The sequence below is a fragment of the Ornithorhynchus anatinus genome, chromosome 8, assembly GCF_004115215.2.
Source record: "Ornithorhynchus anatinus isolate Pmale09 chromosome 8, mOrnAna1.pri.v4, whole genome shotgun sequence".
Lineage (NCBI taxonomy): Eukaryota > Metazoa > Chordata > Mammalia > Monotremata > Ornithorhynchidae > Ornithorhynchus > Ornithorhynchus anatinus.
Window position 1 is genome coordinate 4,578,273 of NC_041735.1, and position 19,685 is coordinate 4,597,957.

General features: G+C 50.9%; 1 protein-coding gene across 1 annotated transcript; it reads left to right on the plus strand.

Annotated features, from left to right (window-relative positions):
- Nucleotides 1-870: 870 nt before the first annotated feature.
- On the plus strand, nt 871-17,673 carry RSL24D1 (ribosomal L24 domain containing 1). Its single transcript, XM_029071206.2, has 6 exons — nt 871-1,050; nt 6,034-6,147; nt 14,551-14,623; nt 15,370-15,433; nt 15,794-15,879; nt 17,227-17,673. The coding sequence occupies exons 1-6, from the start codon at nt 970-972 to the stop codon at nt 17,292-17,294; spliced, it is 486 nt and encodes a 161-aa protein (XP_028927039.1). The 5' UTR covers nt 871-969; the 3' UTR covers nt 17,295-17,673.
- The last annotated feature ends 2,012 nt before the right edge of the window (nt 17,674-19,685 follow it).

The window sequence follows — 19,685 nt, forward strand, 5'->3', positions numbered from 1 at the left end:
ATACTGGGCCGAGCACTATATTAAGCTTCTCGGGGGGAGGGGGGATACAAAATGGTGCTGCTAAGTTGGAGATCACACTCAAGACGCAATTCCCGGTTGTGTTTGCATTGAGTTGCCCCTGAGAATCACTAACAGCAACTATTATATGCTTAGAGAAGCAACGTGGCTTAGTGGAAAGGAGCCGGGCTCGGGAGTCAGGGGTCGTGAGTTCTAATAATAATAATAATGTTGGTATTTAGCGCTTACTATGTGCAGAGCACTGTTCTAAGCGCTGGGGGAGATACAGGGTCATCAGGTTGTCCCACATGAGGCTCATAGTCTTCATCCCCATTTTCCAGATGAGGTAACTGAGGCACAGTCCTTGTGTGAGGACTCTGCACATAGTAAGCGCTTAACAAATACTGACATTATTATTATTAGTAATACTATTGGCATTTGTTAAGCACTTATTACATGCCAGGCACTGTTCTAAGCGCTGGGGGAGATCCAAGGAAGTCAGGTTGTCCCCCGTGGGGCTCCCAGTCTTCATCCCCATTTTCCAGATGAGGTCACTGAGGCCCGGAGGGGAGTGATTTGCCCAAGGTCACATTGCAGACCAATGGCAGAGCCTGGATTCGAACCCATGACCTTCTGACTCCCCCTGCACACAGTAGGCGCTCAATAAATACGACTGAATGAATGGATAGGCGCTTAAGAAGTACCAAAAAAAGAAAGGGGGGGAGGCAGCAGGGGATTTTTCCTGCTAGACAAAGAGGCCAGAAGGGCCCGCAGTGCTCCCCGATGGCCTCCAGGGGGCGCCGCGGGCGCCGGTGGACGGCGCGCCCGGGGCGGGATGACGTCACCCGCGGGCGCGCGGCGCCCCGACTTCCGGCCGGGGGCCGCTCTGGCCGCCGCGAGGAGCCGTCGAGAGGCGCTTCCGGTGGCGCGCTCACCCTCCGCTTCCTTGGCCCCGCGGAGCCCGGCGGCGCGATGAGGATCGAGAAGTGCTACTTTTGCTCGGGGCCCATCTACCCGGGCCACGGCATGATGTTCGTCCGCAACGACTGCAAGGTGAGGAGGCGGAGAGGCCAAGGACGGCGGAGGCGGGGGGGGGGGGGGGGGGCTCCGGCCGGCGGCCTCCTGCGCGGCCGGGGCCCCAGTGCGCATGCGCAGGGGGGTGCTTGCTCCCTCGCGCGCGCGCCTGCGCATGCGCTCCTTCCCCCCCCCCCCCCCAGCGCGCACGTGGCGCCCGCCTCACCTCAGGCCTGAGAGGGCGAGGGAAGGGCCCTTTTTATTTTTTAATTAATAATAATAATCATCATCATAATGATGGGATCTGTTGAGCGTTTACCAGGTGCCAGGCACTGTGCTAAGCGTTGAGGTGGAGACAAGCCCATCCTTTTTCTCCTTTAAATAATAATCCCAATGATGGCATCTGCTAGAGAAGCACACCCTATTTATTTTGTTTATTGAATGAGATGTACATCACCCTGATGCCATGTAGTTGCCATTGTTTTTATGAGCTGTTCTTCCCCTTGACTCGATTTCGTCAAAAGGCAGGGACTGTCTCTGTCTGTTGCCAACTTGTTCATTCCAAGCGCTTAGTACAGTGCTGTGCACATAGGAAGCGCTCAATCAAGACGATTGAATGAATGAATGAAAGAAGCAGCGTGGCTCAGTGGAAAGAGCCCGGGCTTGGGAGTCCGAGGTCATGAATTCGAATCGCGGCTCTGCCCCTTGTCAGCTTTGTGGCTGTGGGCAAGTCACTTCACTTCTCTGGGCCTCAGTGACCTCATCTGGAAAATGGGGATTAACTGGGAGCCTCACGTGGGACAACCTGATGACCCTGGATCTCCCCCAGGGCTTAGAACAGTGCTCTGCACATAGTAAGCGCTTAACAAATACCAACATTATTATAATAATGATGATGGTATTTGTTAAGCGCTTACTCTGTGCCAGGCTCTGTACTGAGCGCCGGGGTGGAGACAAGCTAGTCAGGTTGGACCCAGTCCCTGTCTCACGTGGGGCTCACCATCTCAATCCCCATTTTACAGATGAGGCAACTGAGGCCCAGGGAAGTGAAGTGACTTGCCCACAATCACCCAGCTGACAAGTGGCAGAGCCAGGATTCGAACCCATGACCTCTGACTCCCAAGCCCGGGCTCTTCAAACTGAGCCGCGCTGAAGTTATCTCTGGTCTCTGACAGTCTCTAACTGCAGTCAAGAGACTCCCAAAATGAATGCTTCTAAAAAGTACTTTCATTTCCAATTAAAATCCTAATTCTGTGTGGGCCCCCAACCCCACAGCACTTCTGTATATGTCTTTAAATTATACATTTTCAATTACTTATTCCTATTTATGTCTGCCTCCCCTTCAAGACTGTAAATTCGTTACGGAGAAGCGCGTGATGTAGTGGAGAGAGCACAGGCCTGGGAATCGGGTGGTGATGGGTTCTAATCCCGGCTCCGCCACTTGTCTGCGGTGTCACCTTGGGCAAGTCACTTCACTTCTCTGGGCCTCAGTTGCCTCATCTGTAAAATGGGGATGAAGGCTACGAGCCTCACGTGGTTAAACCTGATGACCCTGTATCTACCCCAGCGGTTCGAACGGTGCTCCGCACATAGTAAGCGCTTAGCAAATACCAACATTATTATTATTTCCCCAAATCCAGCCGTCCCTGATGAATTTCCAGCAACCCCGCAGTCAGTCAATCACAGGCAATCGTAGTTATTGAGCGCTCTGTAGTAAGCGCTTGGGGAAATACAATATAACGGAGTTGGGGAGACACAGTCCCCGCCCACAACGAGCTACCCAACCTCAGCACTTAGGTGTGTAGCCATTCAGCTATTTGTTTTGATTACACTCTAAATACTCGTAGAGTGTTTACACTCTTAATACTCTGTCTCCCCTTCTCTCTAGAACATAAGCTCCTTGAAGGCAGGGAATTTATTTTAGCTTACCATCCTTCCGCTGTGCCATGCTTTGCACTTGGGCTGCTCAATAAATATTACAACTACTCGTTTATGAAGGGGGTGTGTTGGAAATGAATTAGTTCCACTGTCTGCCCATTGATGATGATGATGATGATGATGTCGGTATTTGTTAAGCGCTTACTATGTGCAGAGCATTCATTCAGTAGTATTTATTGAGCGCTTACTATGTGCAGAGCACTGTACTAAGCGCTTGGAATGAACAAGTCGGCAACAGATAGAGACGGTCCCTGCCGTTTGACGGGCTTACGGTCTAATCGGGGGAGACGGACGGACAAGAACGATGGCAATAAATAGAGTCAAGGGGAAGAACATCTCGTAAAAACAATGGCAACTAAATAGAATCAAGGCAATGATTAGAGCACCGTTCTAAGCGCTGGGGTAGACACAGGGGAATCAGGTTGTCCCACGTGGGGCTCACAGTCTTAATCCCCATTTTACAGATGAGGTAACTGAGGCCCAGAGAAGTGAAGTGACTTGCCCACAGTCACACAGCTGACAAGTGGAAGAGCTGGGATTCGAACTCATGACCTCGGACTCTAAAGCCCGTGTTCTTTCCACTGAGCCACGCTGCTTCTCTAGCCGCACCGCTTCTCTATTCCAGGCAGCCTTTTGCCCGTTGGGCTAAGCAGTTTAGTAGGCTGGATCGCTCATGGCGATGTAAATCGCTTCAGACTACGAGAGGAAATGCGGAATTCGGCGCGTTGAGAATTTTAGGAAATAGCGGCTGTTGGAAACATCTCATTTGCAGCTCTGTCATATAGAATTCCCTCGGCTGGATCAGTGCCAGTGGGCCGGACTTTGGACCCGGCGGGGACCCACCTTGGACCATAATTCTGAAGTTCTAGAAAAGTATTTGAGGAATTGTGCGTTGCTGGTTTGGTGTTTTTTTTTTAATACGCAGAACTTTTCATTAGGAAAATCCTAATCTTGGGGAGGTGACAGGTAAAGAAAATTGTTGCTGCAGGAAACAGTTCTTCAGTTTTCCATTATTTCCACAGGTAGTAATTATGTTTTTACAACATTGCCCCCAACGGATGTTTTCCATCAGTAGGTCGTGTAATGTGATTGCTGGGTCGGTTGAAGGTACACCATGTTAAACACTTTTCTTTCCCTGGAAACCACAGTCAATACCTGCTGGGGGCATCGATATCCTCATTATTAAGTATTTATTATGTGCAGATCAGAATCCAAAGTATTGATTCAGCTTCTTCTGCGCGCAGAGCCCTGGAGCTCGTAGCCTGGGAAAGAGTCCCCAAATAGAAGGTGTGCGAGCCTTCGATCGGCTCGAATTCCGTGATGTGCTCCCGAGGGTTTGGCCCACGTTAGCACCCAGTAAACCCTACCGATCATTCCTTGACCTCCAGGATCTCACGGTCCAGCGGGGGAGACGGGCAGAAATTGAAGCACCGAAATAAATGCTTATGACAGTCCTCGGTGCTGTCGTTAGTGCCAGGCACCAGGTCGTCGTGAGGAGCGATAGAAAATCTCCCTCCATTGCTATCAAAATCCTCGGAGAGAGCCAGTGTATGATTCAGTAGTTCCTTTCTAGGCCGGGGGTCCGGGGCCTCAGCTGTCTCATCTGCAGCACGGGACCTGTAGTGAGTAACATCAGGCTCCGTTTTCCCCATATGTTAAATAATAATAATAATGATGGCATTTGTTAAGCGCTGTGCGCCAAGCACCGTTCTAAGCGCTGGGGAGGATACAGGGTGATCAGGTTGGCCCATGTGGGGCCAACAGTCTTCATCCCCATTTTACAGATGAGGTCACTGAGGCACAGAGAAGTGAAGTGACTTGCCCAAAGTCACACAGCCGACAAGCGCAGAGCCGGGATTCGAACCCACAGCATCGGATTCCCCAGCCCGGGCTCTTTCCACTGAGCCCCGCTGCTTCTGCTAAAGCAGCAAAAGGATTCGTTAGGAGCTGTGGAGCAGAATTCAAATTCATTTATTCAATTCAGCCGTATTTGTTGAGTGCTTACTGTGTGCAGAGCACTGAAGTAAGCGCTTGGGAGAGTGCGGTAGAACAGTAAACCACACACATTCCCCTGCCCGCAACTAGCTTACGGTCTAGAGATAAAGGTAACAGTGTTGACCAAACTTCTCTCTCTCTCTCTCTCTCCATAATCCCATCATGAGAATCGTCAACGCTTTCCAAAGAACAGGCAGTTCTCCCAGCAGGGGTTTTTACTACTCAGTCCGACTCGGCGTAGGGAAATGGTTTCTTATTTTTCCGGTCACTTGTCCTCTCATGAGGAATTGCCACCGAGGAATGGCGTTCTGCTGACTTAGATGGGGTTTCTCTGCAAAACCCCTTAAGATTACTTTTCCTTTCTGCCAGTCTTCAAAACGGGTCATTTTAGTCTCGCATAATGAGGCCTGCGTGTTCCAAAGATTCAGAGGGAGATCAAAGCTTCAAAATTGTGAGGAAGCACAGTTATATGCAGCTCAGATCACTTGGGAGAAAAATCGGTGGCGTGACCGAGAAGAGAGTTGCAGGAAGGAATTTAGTTCCTCCCAAATTGGGGTAGGGCCCTGTCGGGTCTTTCCAGTTTTTTAGGCAACTAGGGGAGGGGGGCCAGAGAGAGCCCTCGCCCCCCCATCCAGGATCTCACTCTGATCCCCTTTCAGCCACCCCCAATTCCCTTCCTCTTTGGGTTCATATCAGAAATCATGAAACGCCCAAGAATGTTTTTCGATCAGAGTCCGGACCTGTTAGAGCCCATGTGACTCCCCCAGGCCGCTCTTCCTTATGTTACAGGTTTTTTATTGAAGGGAGTTGAAAACCAAGAGGGTCTTCGAGAAGGGGTCTGGCTTGGACGTCCTGATCTCCCCGCCCCCCCAGACGCGGCGGGTTTCATTCTTCCACCCTGGTCAGACCCCCGTTTTCGAGCTCTCGAATGGTTTCGTCAGAGGGGGACCGCGCAGATCACGGCTCCGAAACCGGGACGCGCGGCTTTTCTACCCTCGGAATATTTAGGGCTAGCGGGACATCGACGTTTTCTCAGAGGAGGGGTACCGACCGCCCCCTCTCTACCGGTCGTTTGCCGTTGTCTTCCAGGTCTTCCGATTCTGCAAGTCCAAATGCCACAAGAACTTCAAGAAGAAGCGCAACCCCCGGAAGGTCCGGTGGACCAAAGCGTTCCGGAAGGCGGCTGGGAAGGAGCTCACCGTGGTGAGTAAGGCTCACCCAACACCTTGGCTTGGGATCCGTGGCCAGGCCCGGGGGGAACGGGAAGGGTCGGAATACGTGATTCATCTCCTTTCCCAGAGTGCTCCCTGACCCGTGCTTCCTTTCCTCGAGCTGCCGACGATTCCAGGGAAAACTTGTCCAGTGTGGCCAAGCTCTCGTTACTGCCAGAGGAAACTTGGCTCTGGGAAAATCCGGCTCTTTCAAGTGTCAGGCCGGGGCCACCTTCAGATAATAATAATAATAATAACGTTGGTATTTGTTAAGCGCTTACTATGTGCAGAGCACTGTTCTAAGCGCTGGGGTAGACACAGGGGAATCAGGTCGTCCCACGTGGGGCTCACAGTCTTCATCCCCATTTTACAGATGAGGGAACTGAGGCACAGAGAAGTTAAGTGACTCGCCCACGGTCACACAGCTGACAAGTGGCAGAGCTGGGATTTGAACTCATGACCTCTGACTCCAAAGCCCGTGCTCTTTCCACTGAGCCACGCTGCTTCACCATGCTTCAGATGACCGGACGCCCTGGAATATCGGGTTGAGTGGGCTCATAACGTCATTTGTCCCGGATCAAACCTGGCAACCTGGAGCCCCAGGGAGGATAATGATAATTGTGGCATTTGTTAAGCCCTTCCTGTGTGCCGTGCACTCTGCCGAGCGCTGGGGTGGGTACAGGCAAATTGCGTCGCACACAGTCCCCGTCCCACAAAGGCTCACGGTCTCAATCCCCATTCTGCAGATGAGGTAACCGAGGCAACGAGAAGTGCAGCGACTTGGCCAAGGTCACGCAGCAGACAAACGGCAGAGGTAGAGAAGGGCCGTGGCCCACACAGAGCAGCGGCAGTCAAACTAAGGCCTGAAAACTGAGAAGCAGCGTGGCTCAGTGGAAAGAGCGCGGGCTTGGGAGTCAGAGGTTATGGGTTCGAATTCCTTCTCTGCCACTTGTCAGCTGCGTGACTGTGGGCAAATCACTTCTCTGTGCCCCAGTTAGCTCATCTGTAAAATGGGGATTAACCGAGCCTCACGTGGGACAACCTGATTACCCTGTATCTACCCCAGCGCTTAGAACAGTGCTCTGCACATAGTAAACGCTTAACAAACACCAACATTATTAAGGCCTTGGACAGCGGCTCCGGTCCGACTGCCGGCGAAACGGAAGCCACTTTTTTCAGACAGTCGAGGCCCCCGATAGCTTCCGAGCGTCCGAGGGAATAGCCTAGGGAGATTCACAGCTGCCCGTCCCGTCAGAAAAACACAAGACCGGGCACCAACGGGAGTTGGGTGGCCTGCCCGGCAAAGGGTCAGACCATTCGGTTCTCTCCATCTCTGGCTAGAGTAAGCCTTGGGGAATTTGTGGAATTCCTCAGATTTCACTGTGTTTAGGAGGCACCCATCTTCAGCTCCCTAGTCAGCTTTTTGGAAACAAAAATGACCCGATCCGTAGGCAGGTTCCCCACCGCGAGAAAAGAGCAGATCCATTTTTGAATCCCGGAATGCCGGGTCCCATCCCGGCAGAACCGTGTCCTGGCAGTCACAAGCTGGCTCAGCGTCCAGGTTTTGGATGGGGGGGGGGGGAATCTTGGCAAACGTACGGTACGCTGGAGCCGCTTCCACCTCGCTGTGAACAGTACAATTTTGGGAAAGCCCAATTGTCCTTCTCCCACCCACCTCTGGAATAAAGCGCGGTGGACTTCAGCCCCGCAGTCGAGCAGTAAGAGGTGTCAGACATGTCCTCTAAGAGAATTCTCTTTCGTAATTGAGAGATTCACGTGGGATCAGCCTCATCTCGGTACATTCTCTCATTTAAAAGAATGCACGTCTCCGGCGGGGGAAGCGTCTAGGCCAAAATTTTGGATTTCCTCAGGGGAGGCTGAGTGTTTCACACCCATGATTAGAGCCAGGTCCAGAAACAAAAACTCCGGACTTACAATTCCTTCTCGCTTCTGCCGCTTGCCTGGAAATGAGGAAGAAGCTGTAATGTCCACAACCACGAGTACCTGCTCTTTGACAGCAAAGACCAGCCTCCTATTTTCCTTGACACTACAGCGAAAATGGGGTCTGGCTTTTTGTTTGAACATGTGGATTGGGTCATTTCTAAGGAAATTGGCCTTTTCTCGTCAGGAAAGAAGCCGAAGTGGAAGTATTTTCTCTTTCGGCGGGGATTGAGGCACGCTCGACAAGGGAATGTCTTCTTCCGAACGTACTGCCCCCAGTAAGTGCTCAGTAAATACCGTCGATGCGGACGACTTCTTCAGTCGATGATATTTATTGAGCGCTTATTGTGTGCAGAGCGGGGAACTAGGGCTTCTTCCTCACGAGAGGAGGAAACTGAAGAAATAGTGGCTTCTCGGTGAATCGATAACTATCTGCCCTTTGAGTGTATCGATCAATCCTATAACAGAGTTGGTGGGCGTGTTTCCTACCCACAGTGGCCGTCGAGGACTTTGTTAAATGACATACAGTTAAGAAAAAGGACATTTAGCTTTTTTAGTATTAAATTAGGAGTCCTAAGAAGCTTAGTCTAGTGGATAAAGCAAGGCCTGGGAGTCAGAAGAACCTGGATTCTAACCCAAGGTCCGCCTTGTGCCTGCTCTGTGACCTTGGGTAAGTCGCTTCTCTGTGCCTCAGTTACCTGATCTGTGAAATGGGGATCAAGACTGTGAGCCCCACATGGACGTGTCCAACCTGTTTATCTCGTATCTAGCCCAGTGCTTAGTAAAGTGCCTGGCACATAGTAAGCCCTTAACAAATAGCGTTTTCTAAAAAAGACTTGAATGTTACTGGTGACCCGCAGCGACTTTATGTAACTTTCCAGAGGCCCTTCTCGAAGAATGTGACTCTTAATGGGGCCGCCACACAGTCTTTAATTAGCGCGTCCTGTAGCCGGGCCCCTTTTCACGTCCTGCTTTGATAATCTGCCCTTTCAGATTTACCCTTTGAAAATTGAGCTAAAAGCTTTAAATGGGTAAGAATGAGATTCATGTTGGATAAAATTCCCGGCGGATTTATGTTCTTTCCTACTGCTCTTTTGATGGGCCATAAATTGCTCCCTATTCTCCGCGAATTAAGGCATTGGGAGATCCCATTGCAAGTTATATTTTGAAAATTTTTCTAGCGGTTTTCTTCATCAAAAGCTTTACAAGCTTTCACCGAGCCTTGTCAATTGAGAGTAGGGGTGGGGGGAGCTGACCTGTTTTCCCGCGACTGTAGAGTTAAAGAAGATGAAAGCGAACCTGGGAAAGCGCTTTTCAATTAGGCAAAGTTTGCCAGGTGGTGTCCTTGCTGAGGTAGGGGGCATGAAAAGAAGAAGCAGCGTGGCTCAGTGGAAAGAGCCCGGGCTTGGGAGTCAGAGGTCGTGGGTTCTAATCCCGGCTCCGCCGCTTGTCAGCTGTGTGACTCTGGGGAAATCACTTCACTTCTCTGGGCCTCAGTTATCTCATCTGTAAAATGAGGGTGAAGACTGTGAGCCCCACGTGGGACAGACTGATTACCTTGTATACCCCCAGCGCTTAGAACAGTGCTCGGCACATAGTAAGCGCTTAACAAATGCCGCCGTTATTACAGTGCCCTGTGGGCTCTGCACACAGTAAGCGCTTAATAAATTCAATTGATCGAATGAATGAATGAGAATTAAAGCTGTGGTGTTGGCTTCCGCCTGTCCGCCTTAGCCCAACCCCACCTCGAGTAGTTGGCCCCTGTATTGGATGATAATGTTGGTATTTGTTAAGCGCTTACTATGTGCCAAGCACTATTCTAAGCGCCGGGGGAGATACAGGGTAATCAGGTTGTCCCACGTGAGGCTCACAGTTAATCCCCATTTTACAGATGAGGTCACTGAGGCCCAGAGAAGTGAAGTGACTCGCCCACAATCACACAGCCGACAAGTGGCAGAGCCGGGAGTCGAACCCCTGACCTCTGACTCCGAAGCCCAGGCTCTTTCCACTGAGCCCCGCTGCTTCCCATTGGATCATGCACCAACTGGCACAGAGAGCTTGTGGAAGAAGCAGCTTTAGCGATTTAGTTTGATATAATAATAATGATGGTACTTGTTAAGCGCTTACTCTGTGCCATGCACCGTTCTAAGCGCTGGGGTAGATAGGTCATCGGGTTGGACCCAGTCCCTGTCCCACATAGGGCTTACGCCCTTAATCCCCATTTTACAGAAGAGGTCACTGAGGCCCAGTTGAGTGACTTGCCCGAGGAGCAGACACGTGGCAGAGCCGGGATTAGAACCCATGACCCTCTGACTCCCAGGCCCGTGGCTCTGTCCCACTAAGCCGTGGTGCTTCTCGGCGTGCAGAGAGCTTCTCAGCAGGCAGCTTTTCTTATCACGCGGTTTCGTTTCGGCCCTTTATGCAGGGAGAGAGCTGATAGTGGCTCCGGCTTAATTCTCCATTTTAAATGGTGGCATCTTCACAGGCTCCTGGGAATGTTGATATTTTAAAAATCACAGTAGTAGTGATAATTACGGTGTTTCTTAAGCCCTTACCTTGTGCCAGCCACCGTTGTAAAACGCTGGGGTGAATGAAAGCAAATGGGGAGGGACACAGTCCCTGTCGCACTTGGGGCTCGCAGTCTCAATCCCCATTTTACAGATGAGGTCACTGAGGCCCCGCGAAGTGAAATGACTCGCCCAAGGTCACATAGTAATACTAATAATGTTGGCATTTGTTAAGCGTTTACTATGTGCAGAGCACTGTTCTAAGCGCTGGGGGAGATACAGGGTCATCAGGTTGTCCCACGTGAGGCTCACAGTCTTAGGGAAGTAGCCTGGCTCAGTGGCAAGAGCCTGGGCCTGGGAGTCCGAGGTCATGGGTTCGAATGCCGGCTCTGTCACTTGTCAGCTGTGTGACTGTGGGCAAGTCACTTCGCTGCTCTGTGCCTCAATGACCTCATCTGTGAAATGGGGATGAAGACTGGGAGCCTCACGTGGGACAACCCGATGACCCTGGATCTCCCCCAGCGCTTAGAACAGTGCTCTGCACATAGCAAGCGCTTAACAAATACCAACATTATTATTAATCCCCATTTTACAGATGAGGTAGCTGAGGCACAGAGAAGTGAAGTGACTCGCCCACAGTCACACAGCTGACAGGTGGCAGATCCACGTGGGGGAGCCGGAGCTAGAATCCATGACCTTCTGACTCCCAGACCCACGTCCCAACCTATCCGGTGTTCGTAGTGTGTTACCAAGCCGTTTCTGGGTACCGGTCGGCTATGCAGAGTTTACTGAGTGCTTACTGTGTGCAGAGCACTGTACTGAGCACTTGGGAGAGTACATTAGAACGATAATAATAACGTTGGTATTTGTTAAGCGCTTACTATGTGCAGAGCACTGTTCTAAGCGCTGGGGTGGATACAGGGTAAACAGGTTGTCCCACATGAGGCTCACAGTCAATCCCCACTTGACAGATGAGGTAACTGAGGCACATTGAAGTTAAGTGACTTGCCCACAGTCACACAGCTGGCAAGTGGCAGAGCCGGGAGTCGAACCCATGACCTCTGACTCCGAAGCCCAGGCTCTTTCCACTGAGCCGCGCTGCTTCTCGAACAAGACACATTCCCTGCCCACAAATAGCTTAAGTCTAGAGATTAAGGTAATAGTGTTGACCAAACTTTTGCCCCCGGTATAAGCCCAACGGGAGAATCTTCAACACTTACCGAAGAACAGGCAGGAAGGGGTTCTAACGGGTTTTCGATGATGGTTTTTTTTTGTCTTTAGTTTGGGCAGCCGGGAGGAAATGGCCAGCTAGTGCTTGCCGAGAGCGGGCCGAATGCTAAGTGGCTTTCAGCGTGTGACAGGAACTCTTTTAAATTGAAGGCTCCATCGCTGCTGGCAGCCGAGGGCCGTCGCCACCCTTCGGAACGGCTGGCGACGCGGATAGTGCCCGCGATAAATGCCGTCGTTAGTTTTTCCCCGACGGCTCGGAAAGGGTGGGTTGATTGATGTGGGCGCCCTCCCGTTTCCCGCATCGTTGAGATGTGGGGGGAGAAGAGCGACCCGAGCTGGAAGGTATGCGATAAACTGGCCGCTCAATCTGGACTCCAGGAGCCAGCCTGTGCTCATTTACTTCCAGAGATCTTACTGCGACTGCTCTGCTGAGACCAGATGGAGCGACCGATTCTTTTTCTAAAAATTTATTCGTAGGGGTGGGTAGGAGATTTTTAAAAAAATCTCGGATGGAAAGTCATCTTGCTCGGCATCCCCGGCCGGGACCGCGTCTGGCCCCGTATCATTTGGCCATTCGTTCATCCGTTCAGTCGTCTTTATTGAGCGCTCACCGTGTGCCGAGCATCTGGAGCAGAAGGACGTTGAAGAGACTTAGCTCCGGCTTGGTTCATTTCTCGGAGAGGCAGCACCGGGGAGATTCGGGGCCCTTCCTGTCTTCCTCGTTGCGTACGTTTCTTTTTGCTGGGGTTGTAACTTCTCCACCGTGAGAAGCCCGCCTCTCCGGCCCTGCCGCCGGGCCTTCTCTTTCTTATTCCGTGACGCCCCGCGTCTTTCTGGAGAGTAAACCGTAGTTCCTGGTCCAGAAGATTCACCTTGTCCAAAGGACAACCGCTGTGTTTCTTTGCCGTCCTCTGGCCCGAGAGTCCTGGTGGCTGGTCCAGTTTGGACCGCCGAGTGGTCCGCCGGGGCTTCCTGGCAAGCGGAGCGGGCCCCGGTCGAAAACTCTGACTCGCGGGCTGGTTCCCTTCGGCCTAAGGGGAATTGAGTGTTCAGCTGGGATCTCACCCTGAGAAAGTAGTAGTGAAAGAAACCCCATTTCTAGGAGGTATCAGGGGCCCGTCCAGCCTACCATTCTCTCTCTGGCAGGGGTCACTGGTGCCCAGTAGGCCCAAGATAATGGTCGCCTTCCATTAATGGTCAAAAAAAAAATCCTGTAACATGTTTGCAGGTATTTGTTAAGTCCCTTGGTTGGGACTTAAAGGGATAGTGTTTAAGTGGATAGTATCCACTTTAAATGGATAGTGTTTATTAAGGGCTTACTATGCATCAAGCACTTTTTTAAGCACTGAGGGAAATAGAAGATAGTCGGGTCCCACGGCGGGCTCACAGTCTTAAGTAGAAGAGGTACTGAATCCCGTTTTGCAGATGAAGGAACGGGCACAGGAAAGTGAAATGATTTTTCCAAGTGCTTAGCACAGTGTTTTGCACACAGTAAGCGCTCAATAAATACGATGGAACGGATGAGTGAATGAATGCCCAACGTCACACAGCAGGCTAGAGGGGGAATCTAGGATTAGAACCCAGGTCCTTTGACTCCCAGGCGATTTTAAATAATAATGTTGGTATTTGTTAAGCGCTAACTATGTGCAGAGCACTGTTCTGAGCGCTGGGGTAGAGACAGGGGAATCAGGTTGTCCCATGTGAGGCTCACAGTCTTCATCCCCATTTTATAGATGAGGTCCCCGAGGCCCAGAGAAGTTAAGTGACTTGCTGTTATTACAGACTCCGGGTATAACTCTGGTTTCAGGAACTATGGTCTCCCTTAGCAGGATCCCCTCTGGACTGTAGACTCGTTATGGGCAGTAAACGTGTCCGGTGTCCGCTAATTCTGTTCTGTTGTACTCTCCCAAGCGCTTAGTACGGTGCTTGGCACATAATGAGTGCTCGGTAAATACCAGTGAATGATTGCTGTAGCTGAATTAAGGGGTAAACAATTGGGGATGGAGGAGCTGTGTAGGGTCTGGGTGTACTAGTAATTGTGGCATTTGTCCCGGTGTCGAGTAGGGATCGTCTCTATCTGTTGCCGAATTGTATTTTCCAAGCACTTAGTACAGTGTTCTGCGCACAGTAAGTGCTCAATAAATATGACTGAATGAATGAATGAATTTACTATGTGCCAAGCACTGTTCTGAGCGCCGGGGTAGATACATGGCAATCCGATTGGACATTATCCCTGTCCCACATGGAGCTCACAGTCTAAGAGGGGAGGGAGAACAGGTTTCCAGCCCCGAGGCCCCCGGGGGGCAAGAAGAGGGGAGTCCGGGGCCCTCCCCGGACCCCGCTTCAGAGTCAGAAGAGGACACGCCGACATTCCTTCTGCAGCCCCAGAGTCTAGGGGTGTGCCGAATTGACAGCTATACCCTCAAACCCAGAGGTGGCTGTTGGCTATCGAGGGGTCACCCGGGCTCCATTTCTGACTTTGGGCCGGAGTCCAAAAAGAGCCCTCGCCTGGGTCAAAATGAGGCGGGCTGGGAACCACAGGATACTTGAACCACGGTATTACCCAGGGCAGAGGAACCGGAGCCCGCTCTACTCAGCCTGTCTTGTCGTGAGAAATCAGCGACGTGGTGCAGTTTGGAAACAATACCGTGAGCTCCGACAGGTGGGGTCCTGATTCCTTCTTAATAATTTTTTTATCTCGTTCTTTCCCAATGCAGGACAACTCATTCGAATTTGAAAAACGGAGAAACGAACCGGTCAAGTACGAGAGAGAGCTCTGGAACAAGACCGGTAAGGCTCGTGGGGCGGCCGGCGTTTCTCGGGAGGAGCCAGTGAGGGATCTCACGGCGGTGACGTTTGCAAATTCTTAAACCCCGAAGTCCTGTCTGAGGAACACACCCGAGGTTCCAAACGGGGCGGGTTCAAGGGATGCCACGAGTTTATTCCGTGCGTTTTTCCATTTTAAACCAGATGCCCTTTCTAGAAAAGCCAAGCCTCACCCACCGCCGTTCCAAGCGGTACAGAAGGCTGGACATCCGTTCAAAAATACCGCCTTAATATTTAGCCGAAGGGAAGGAGCCGTGCTGCCAGGAAGAGGGCGAAGGTAGTCAGGATGAGGCCAGAGATCCTGGAAGTAACGGGATCGTTTCGGGCCCTCGGTCTCTGCACCAGAGGAGCACCAGTGCCTGGCTACGAACAGCCTTGGTGCCTGGCTACGAACAGGCTTGGTGTCCGGCAAGGATTTACTTTGGAAAGATTTACTTCTCCCATTTGTTTGCGTGTGTTGTCTCTCTAAAGCCCAGTTCGGTGTGATGAAAAAGATGGTGTGTGAGCAGTTGATCAGAATAAAGACCCTGTTCTCCCCAGAGGGATTTTATTTGGGGAAGGCTACTGTTTCAATTCCGGTGGGAATGATTTAGGGGAAGCCTGAGGAAAGGGAAGATTTGATTGGGTTTTCTGAGGTGGAAACTACTCATCCTGTCACTTGGATGAGTTCAGGAAGCTTTGTAAAAGGGTTTTTGTTTTCTCTCTTGTAGTCGATGCAATGAAGAGAGTGGAAGAGATCAAACAGAAGCGTCAAGCTAAATTCATCATGAACCGGTAAGAGCGTGTTTATAGAGAACCTATTTGGAAAGCACTTCATGCAGACAGCCCAGATCATAGGCCGTGGGTAGACCCGTTGTCCCAGATCGAGCATCCGATGTGGAAAGAAAGGTAGCGTGTATTATTACCCACACACTCTTTTTTAACCACCAGAGATGTTGACCGTGTGGATGACCTTTTTAAGTCTTGCGTACATCAACCTTTCCCTGGGTGAGAGGGTAGTTTTCAGTGAGCATTGGTCATACGAAGCCGGGGCATCCGTGAAATGTAGTGATGTGAACATCGCTTCTCGAGAGAGAGCGTCATTTCATAGAATGACTCTCCCCCCATTCCCAATTCTCCACTTCTCTACCCAAGGTTGAAGAAGAGCAAAGAATTGCAGAAGGTTCAAGACATCAAAGAAGTCAAGCAAAGCATCCACCTCATTCGGGCTCCTCTGGCAGGTAAAAAAACCCAAACAAACCGGGTTCGTCGGACCAAGCGGTCTCCAGCGAGCTGGTTGGCATTCTTCGGTAGCGAGGTGGCGAGGCCTCCGGGATCACAGGAGCCTAAAATCAGAACGGTCACGTGGTCGGGAGCTGCTGCCGGAGAAAAATTCCTTTAGCTGGAATAGCAAGTGGATGTGCCGGGAGGTGGGTGGGTGGGCAGCGGCTAGGGACGGGACCGCCTGTTCTCCCTGGCCTGGGCCCACGTGGGCAGAGATGCCACTGCAAAGTCATAAATTACGGAGCTCGGGCTCCCTAGCTTTTTCCTCCCTGAGCCGCTCAGAGTCGGTCGATCAGTGGTATCGAATGAGCTCTGATGGTGTGCGGAGCACTGCGGTGAATCGACGTATTCCCCAGCCCACGGGGAGCTTAGTCCAGAGGAGGGGAAGGCCAAGGAAAGCCACAGGCGGGCCATTCTTTCCTACGCCGCGGGCAGGGGAGGCTAGTTTTCTCTCCGAAGGGAATGTCTTACGTGCGGTCGTCCGGTTCGGGATACGGTGCGAAATGACCCAAATCCAAGACCTGTATTGCACGGTTCCCTTTTTCCGCCACGAACGCACAAGCAGGTCCCGTTTAGCGGGCGCCTCCCGGCTCCTTTTCTCACAGGTTAACGGGGGCACCTACCCCAGGCTTTCACCCCACCAGCCTAACTGTTCTACAGAAGCCGAAGCAACATTAGCTCTGCCCAAAACCAGTTTCCCGTCACGCCACTGTGGCAAACGGACGAGATCAGTTCTACGCGCCATCTCTTTATTGGAGGAACGAACTCTCTTGTTTGCTGTTACTCATTGAGTGCTTGATTTTTCTTCAGTCCCATCACTCCCGTGCTGGCGGGGTTTTATTGTGTACCGCAGCCTATGGCAGGCTAGCTCGTGAGGCGTTCCGGTCGATGGCTCGGCATGCCTGTTTTTTTGTATTTTTCTTCAGTGAGGCCTGTTGGGTTAAAAAAGATGTGATCTTGGCACCTGCTCTGAATGAAAGTCTCTCATCGGAGTGGCCGAACTTCTCTCCGAGGGTACCGAGTCCGGAAAGTTCTCGTGATTGAATCCAAGCGTGCTCATTAACTTCACACGGGAATGCGTAGCGAGAGGTTCCCTCCAGTTACGTTGTAAGCACAACACACAACAAAGCAAAGCACAACAGAGGGCAGGGATCAAGTCTGTCGGCTCCGTTGTAACCCTACCCTCCCAAGCGCTTAGAACAGGGCTCTGCACGCAGTAAGCGCTCAATAGATACCGCGGGGATTCCGTGAGGCTTCGTGGATCGGTCTTGAGAGTAATCCAGTTGTGTGTTTTTAATTTCAAGGAAAACGGCTGGAAGAAAAAATGGTACAGAAACTGCAAGAGGACGTGGATATGGAAGAAGTTCCCTAGGAATCGCAAAGTGGACTCTATCGACCCTCCGCTCTGCCGTCCTCCCCCTCGGCGGACTGCGTCGGTTTGAAAACCTCTTAGAGACTGGGGACGTTGATGTTTTTTCTCTCTCTCAGTCAAATGGAAAAACGCTTCCCTTCCGTCCTTCCACCCTGTGTGCCGACCTTCAGGTAGATTGTTCCAGCTGGCTAGTTGTTAGGTGAGGAGGGTAAGCCCTCCGCTGAACAGCCCCTCTTCCGGAAACGCGATCGTAATTACAGAAGTGTGGTAATGGTCACAGACTGGGCCTCGCCTCGTGGGTAATGGCTCCTGGCCGTATTTATGTAAAACTGCAATTCCCCCAAACCTTAGGTCCAATAAAACCTTCTGCTGGCGATAACACACTCCCTTTATTGGGGTGGGAGGCGGACACAGTCTTCGATCTGTTGAGCTAACAATTCATCCGGCTACCGGTGAGAGATGAGCCTCCCGATCTAGCGTTAGTTAAGGATTCGCCGTTCAGTTTTGCTCCTCTAAAGGGAACGTTTGGATGAGGAGCATTTTAACCGTCGTACAAGGGTGGGCAGAAGGACGTTGGGCTGAACAGATGTTCCTGGGTTATTTGTTTTATAGGGGAGGTTAATAAAATGGAACCAACAGGTGAATGGGGTAATTGCCATTTGCGTTGGCTCCGGATTCTTTTCCCTTCCGTCAGCGGTTTACGCGGCTGAGGCGAGATCTGTAGGGGAGAAGGACGCTACAGAGCCGACCCCGTGTGGCCCGGTGGAAAGAGCCCGGGCCTGGGGGGTCGGAGGACGTGGGTTCTAATCCCGGCTCTGTCGATGGCTTGCTGTGTGACCTTAGGCAAGTCACTTAAGTTCTCTGGGCCTCGGAGTCTGATGGAGTGAGAAGGCGCCCTCCAAGGTGTCGGAAGGAAATCTTGAGATAAAGTGGAGGATCGAAGACCAAGAGGGGAAATGACCAGGAATAGATTTGGGCAGCCTCTGGAGTTGAGGGGAAACTCTCGACTTTTGGAAACACAAGCAGACATTGGGGTTCAGTCAGGAGAAGCAGCGTGGTCTAGTGGGAAGAGCCTGGAAGTCAGAAGGATCTGGGTTCTAATCCCGGCTCCACCACGTGTCTGATGTGTGACGTGGGCAAGTCACTTCACTTCCCTGGGCCTCTCAGTTCCCTCATCTGTAAAATGGGGGTGAAGACGGTGAGCCCCATGTGGGACAGGAACTGTGTCCGATCTGATTAGCCTGTATCTACCCCAGCGCTCAGTACAGTGCCTGGCACATAGTAAGCGCTTAACAAATACCAAAAAAAAAAGTGCGTTTGGGTTGGGGGCAAAGTGGAAAATACATTATTGATGAAATGCCTTCCTTTTCAAAACGGTGATTAAATCCAGCCCGGATCCCCTCCGACTGTGAACCTAATAGCCATTATGCGGGAGATGGAATTAATGTGTGAATGGGTTCTATTTATTCAGAAATATAATTTGAGTATTTTGGTAAACCACTGCTAACCTTTTTAGGAATTTAAAGTGTATTCATGTTTGTTTCTACCACTAGTCTGTTACTGAAAGTTGGGGCTAAATTTCTGCAGGAAAATGTCGGTCATAACTCAAGTGTTAGCCTTAGAGAGTAGAGGGAAGGGTTATTGCTTCATGGCTGTATGCTTTTTTATGTTATTAACTCTCACATACCGCCTTTTTATGTAATCTTCAAAAATTACATATTTGAGAGTAAAACATACGGTTAATGAACTCCTACAGTATCCAGGGGTTTTTTCCTCCTGAGAACTTGACTGGCTAATGAATTCCAGCTTGTTATGTTTTTGTGTTTTCTAAAACATGAAATCTTCTAGAATTAGTTTGTCACTCAAACTAGGCTGAATAGTATGCAGCAGGGAAGAAAGATCTTTTTAAAATACCGTATTATGGGTCTGTGGTGACACAGTTTCCATTTTGCCGGAAATGCAAAACCTGATCACCAGGGAATTTTCGTGGGAGTGAAAGAGTGATAGCGGTTGCAAATTAACACTTCTAGAGCAGGTGAAATGTCTCAGCTACATTTTAAATAAAATACATTTTAAAAAAAGGCTCAGCCAATTTGGAGGCACAAGAGGACGAGGATGCATTTAAATCACCCCTCCGGTTCTGTCAAAAGTGCGTTTTTTCCCCCTCACTTTAAAAGCGCTTGCTCAAACCGTATCTGTGCCAATTAACTGAAGTCAACGGACACGTGGGGGAAGTCATTAATATTTAACTTTCCAATAAGCACTTTCCCGAATACCCCAGAATTAAGGTGATATTGAATAGTTCTAACAGGACGGGAAGAAAACCAGAGCCAAATTGCAGACCGCAGCAGCGACTTGCCAAGGCATCCAGTCAACCAGTCGTCTTTATTG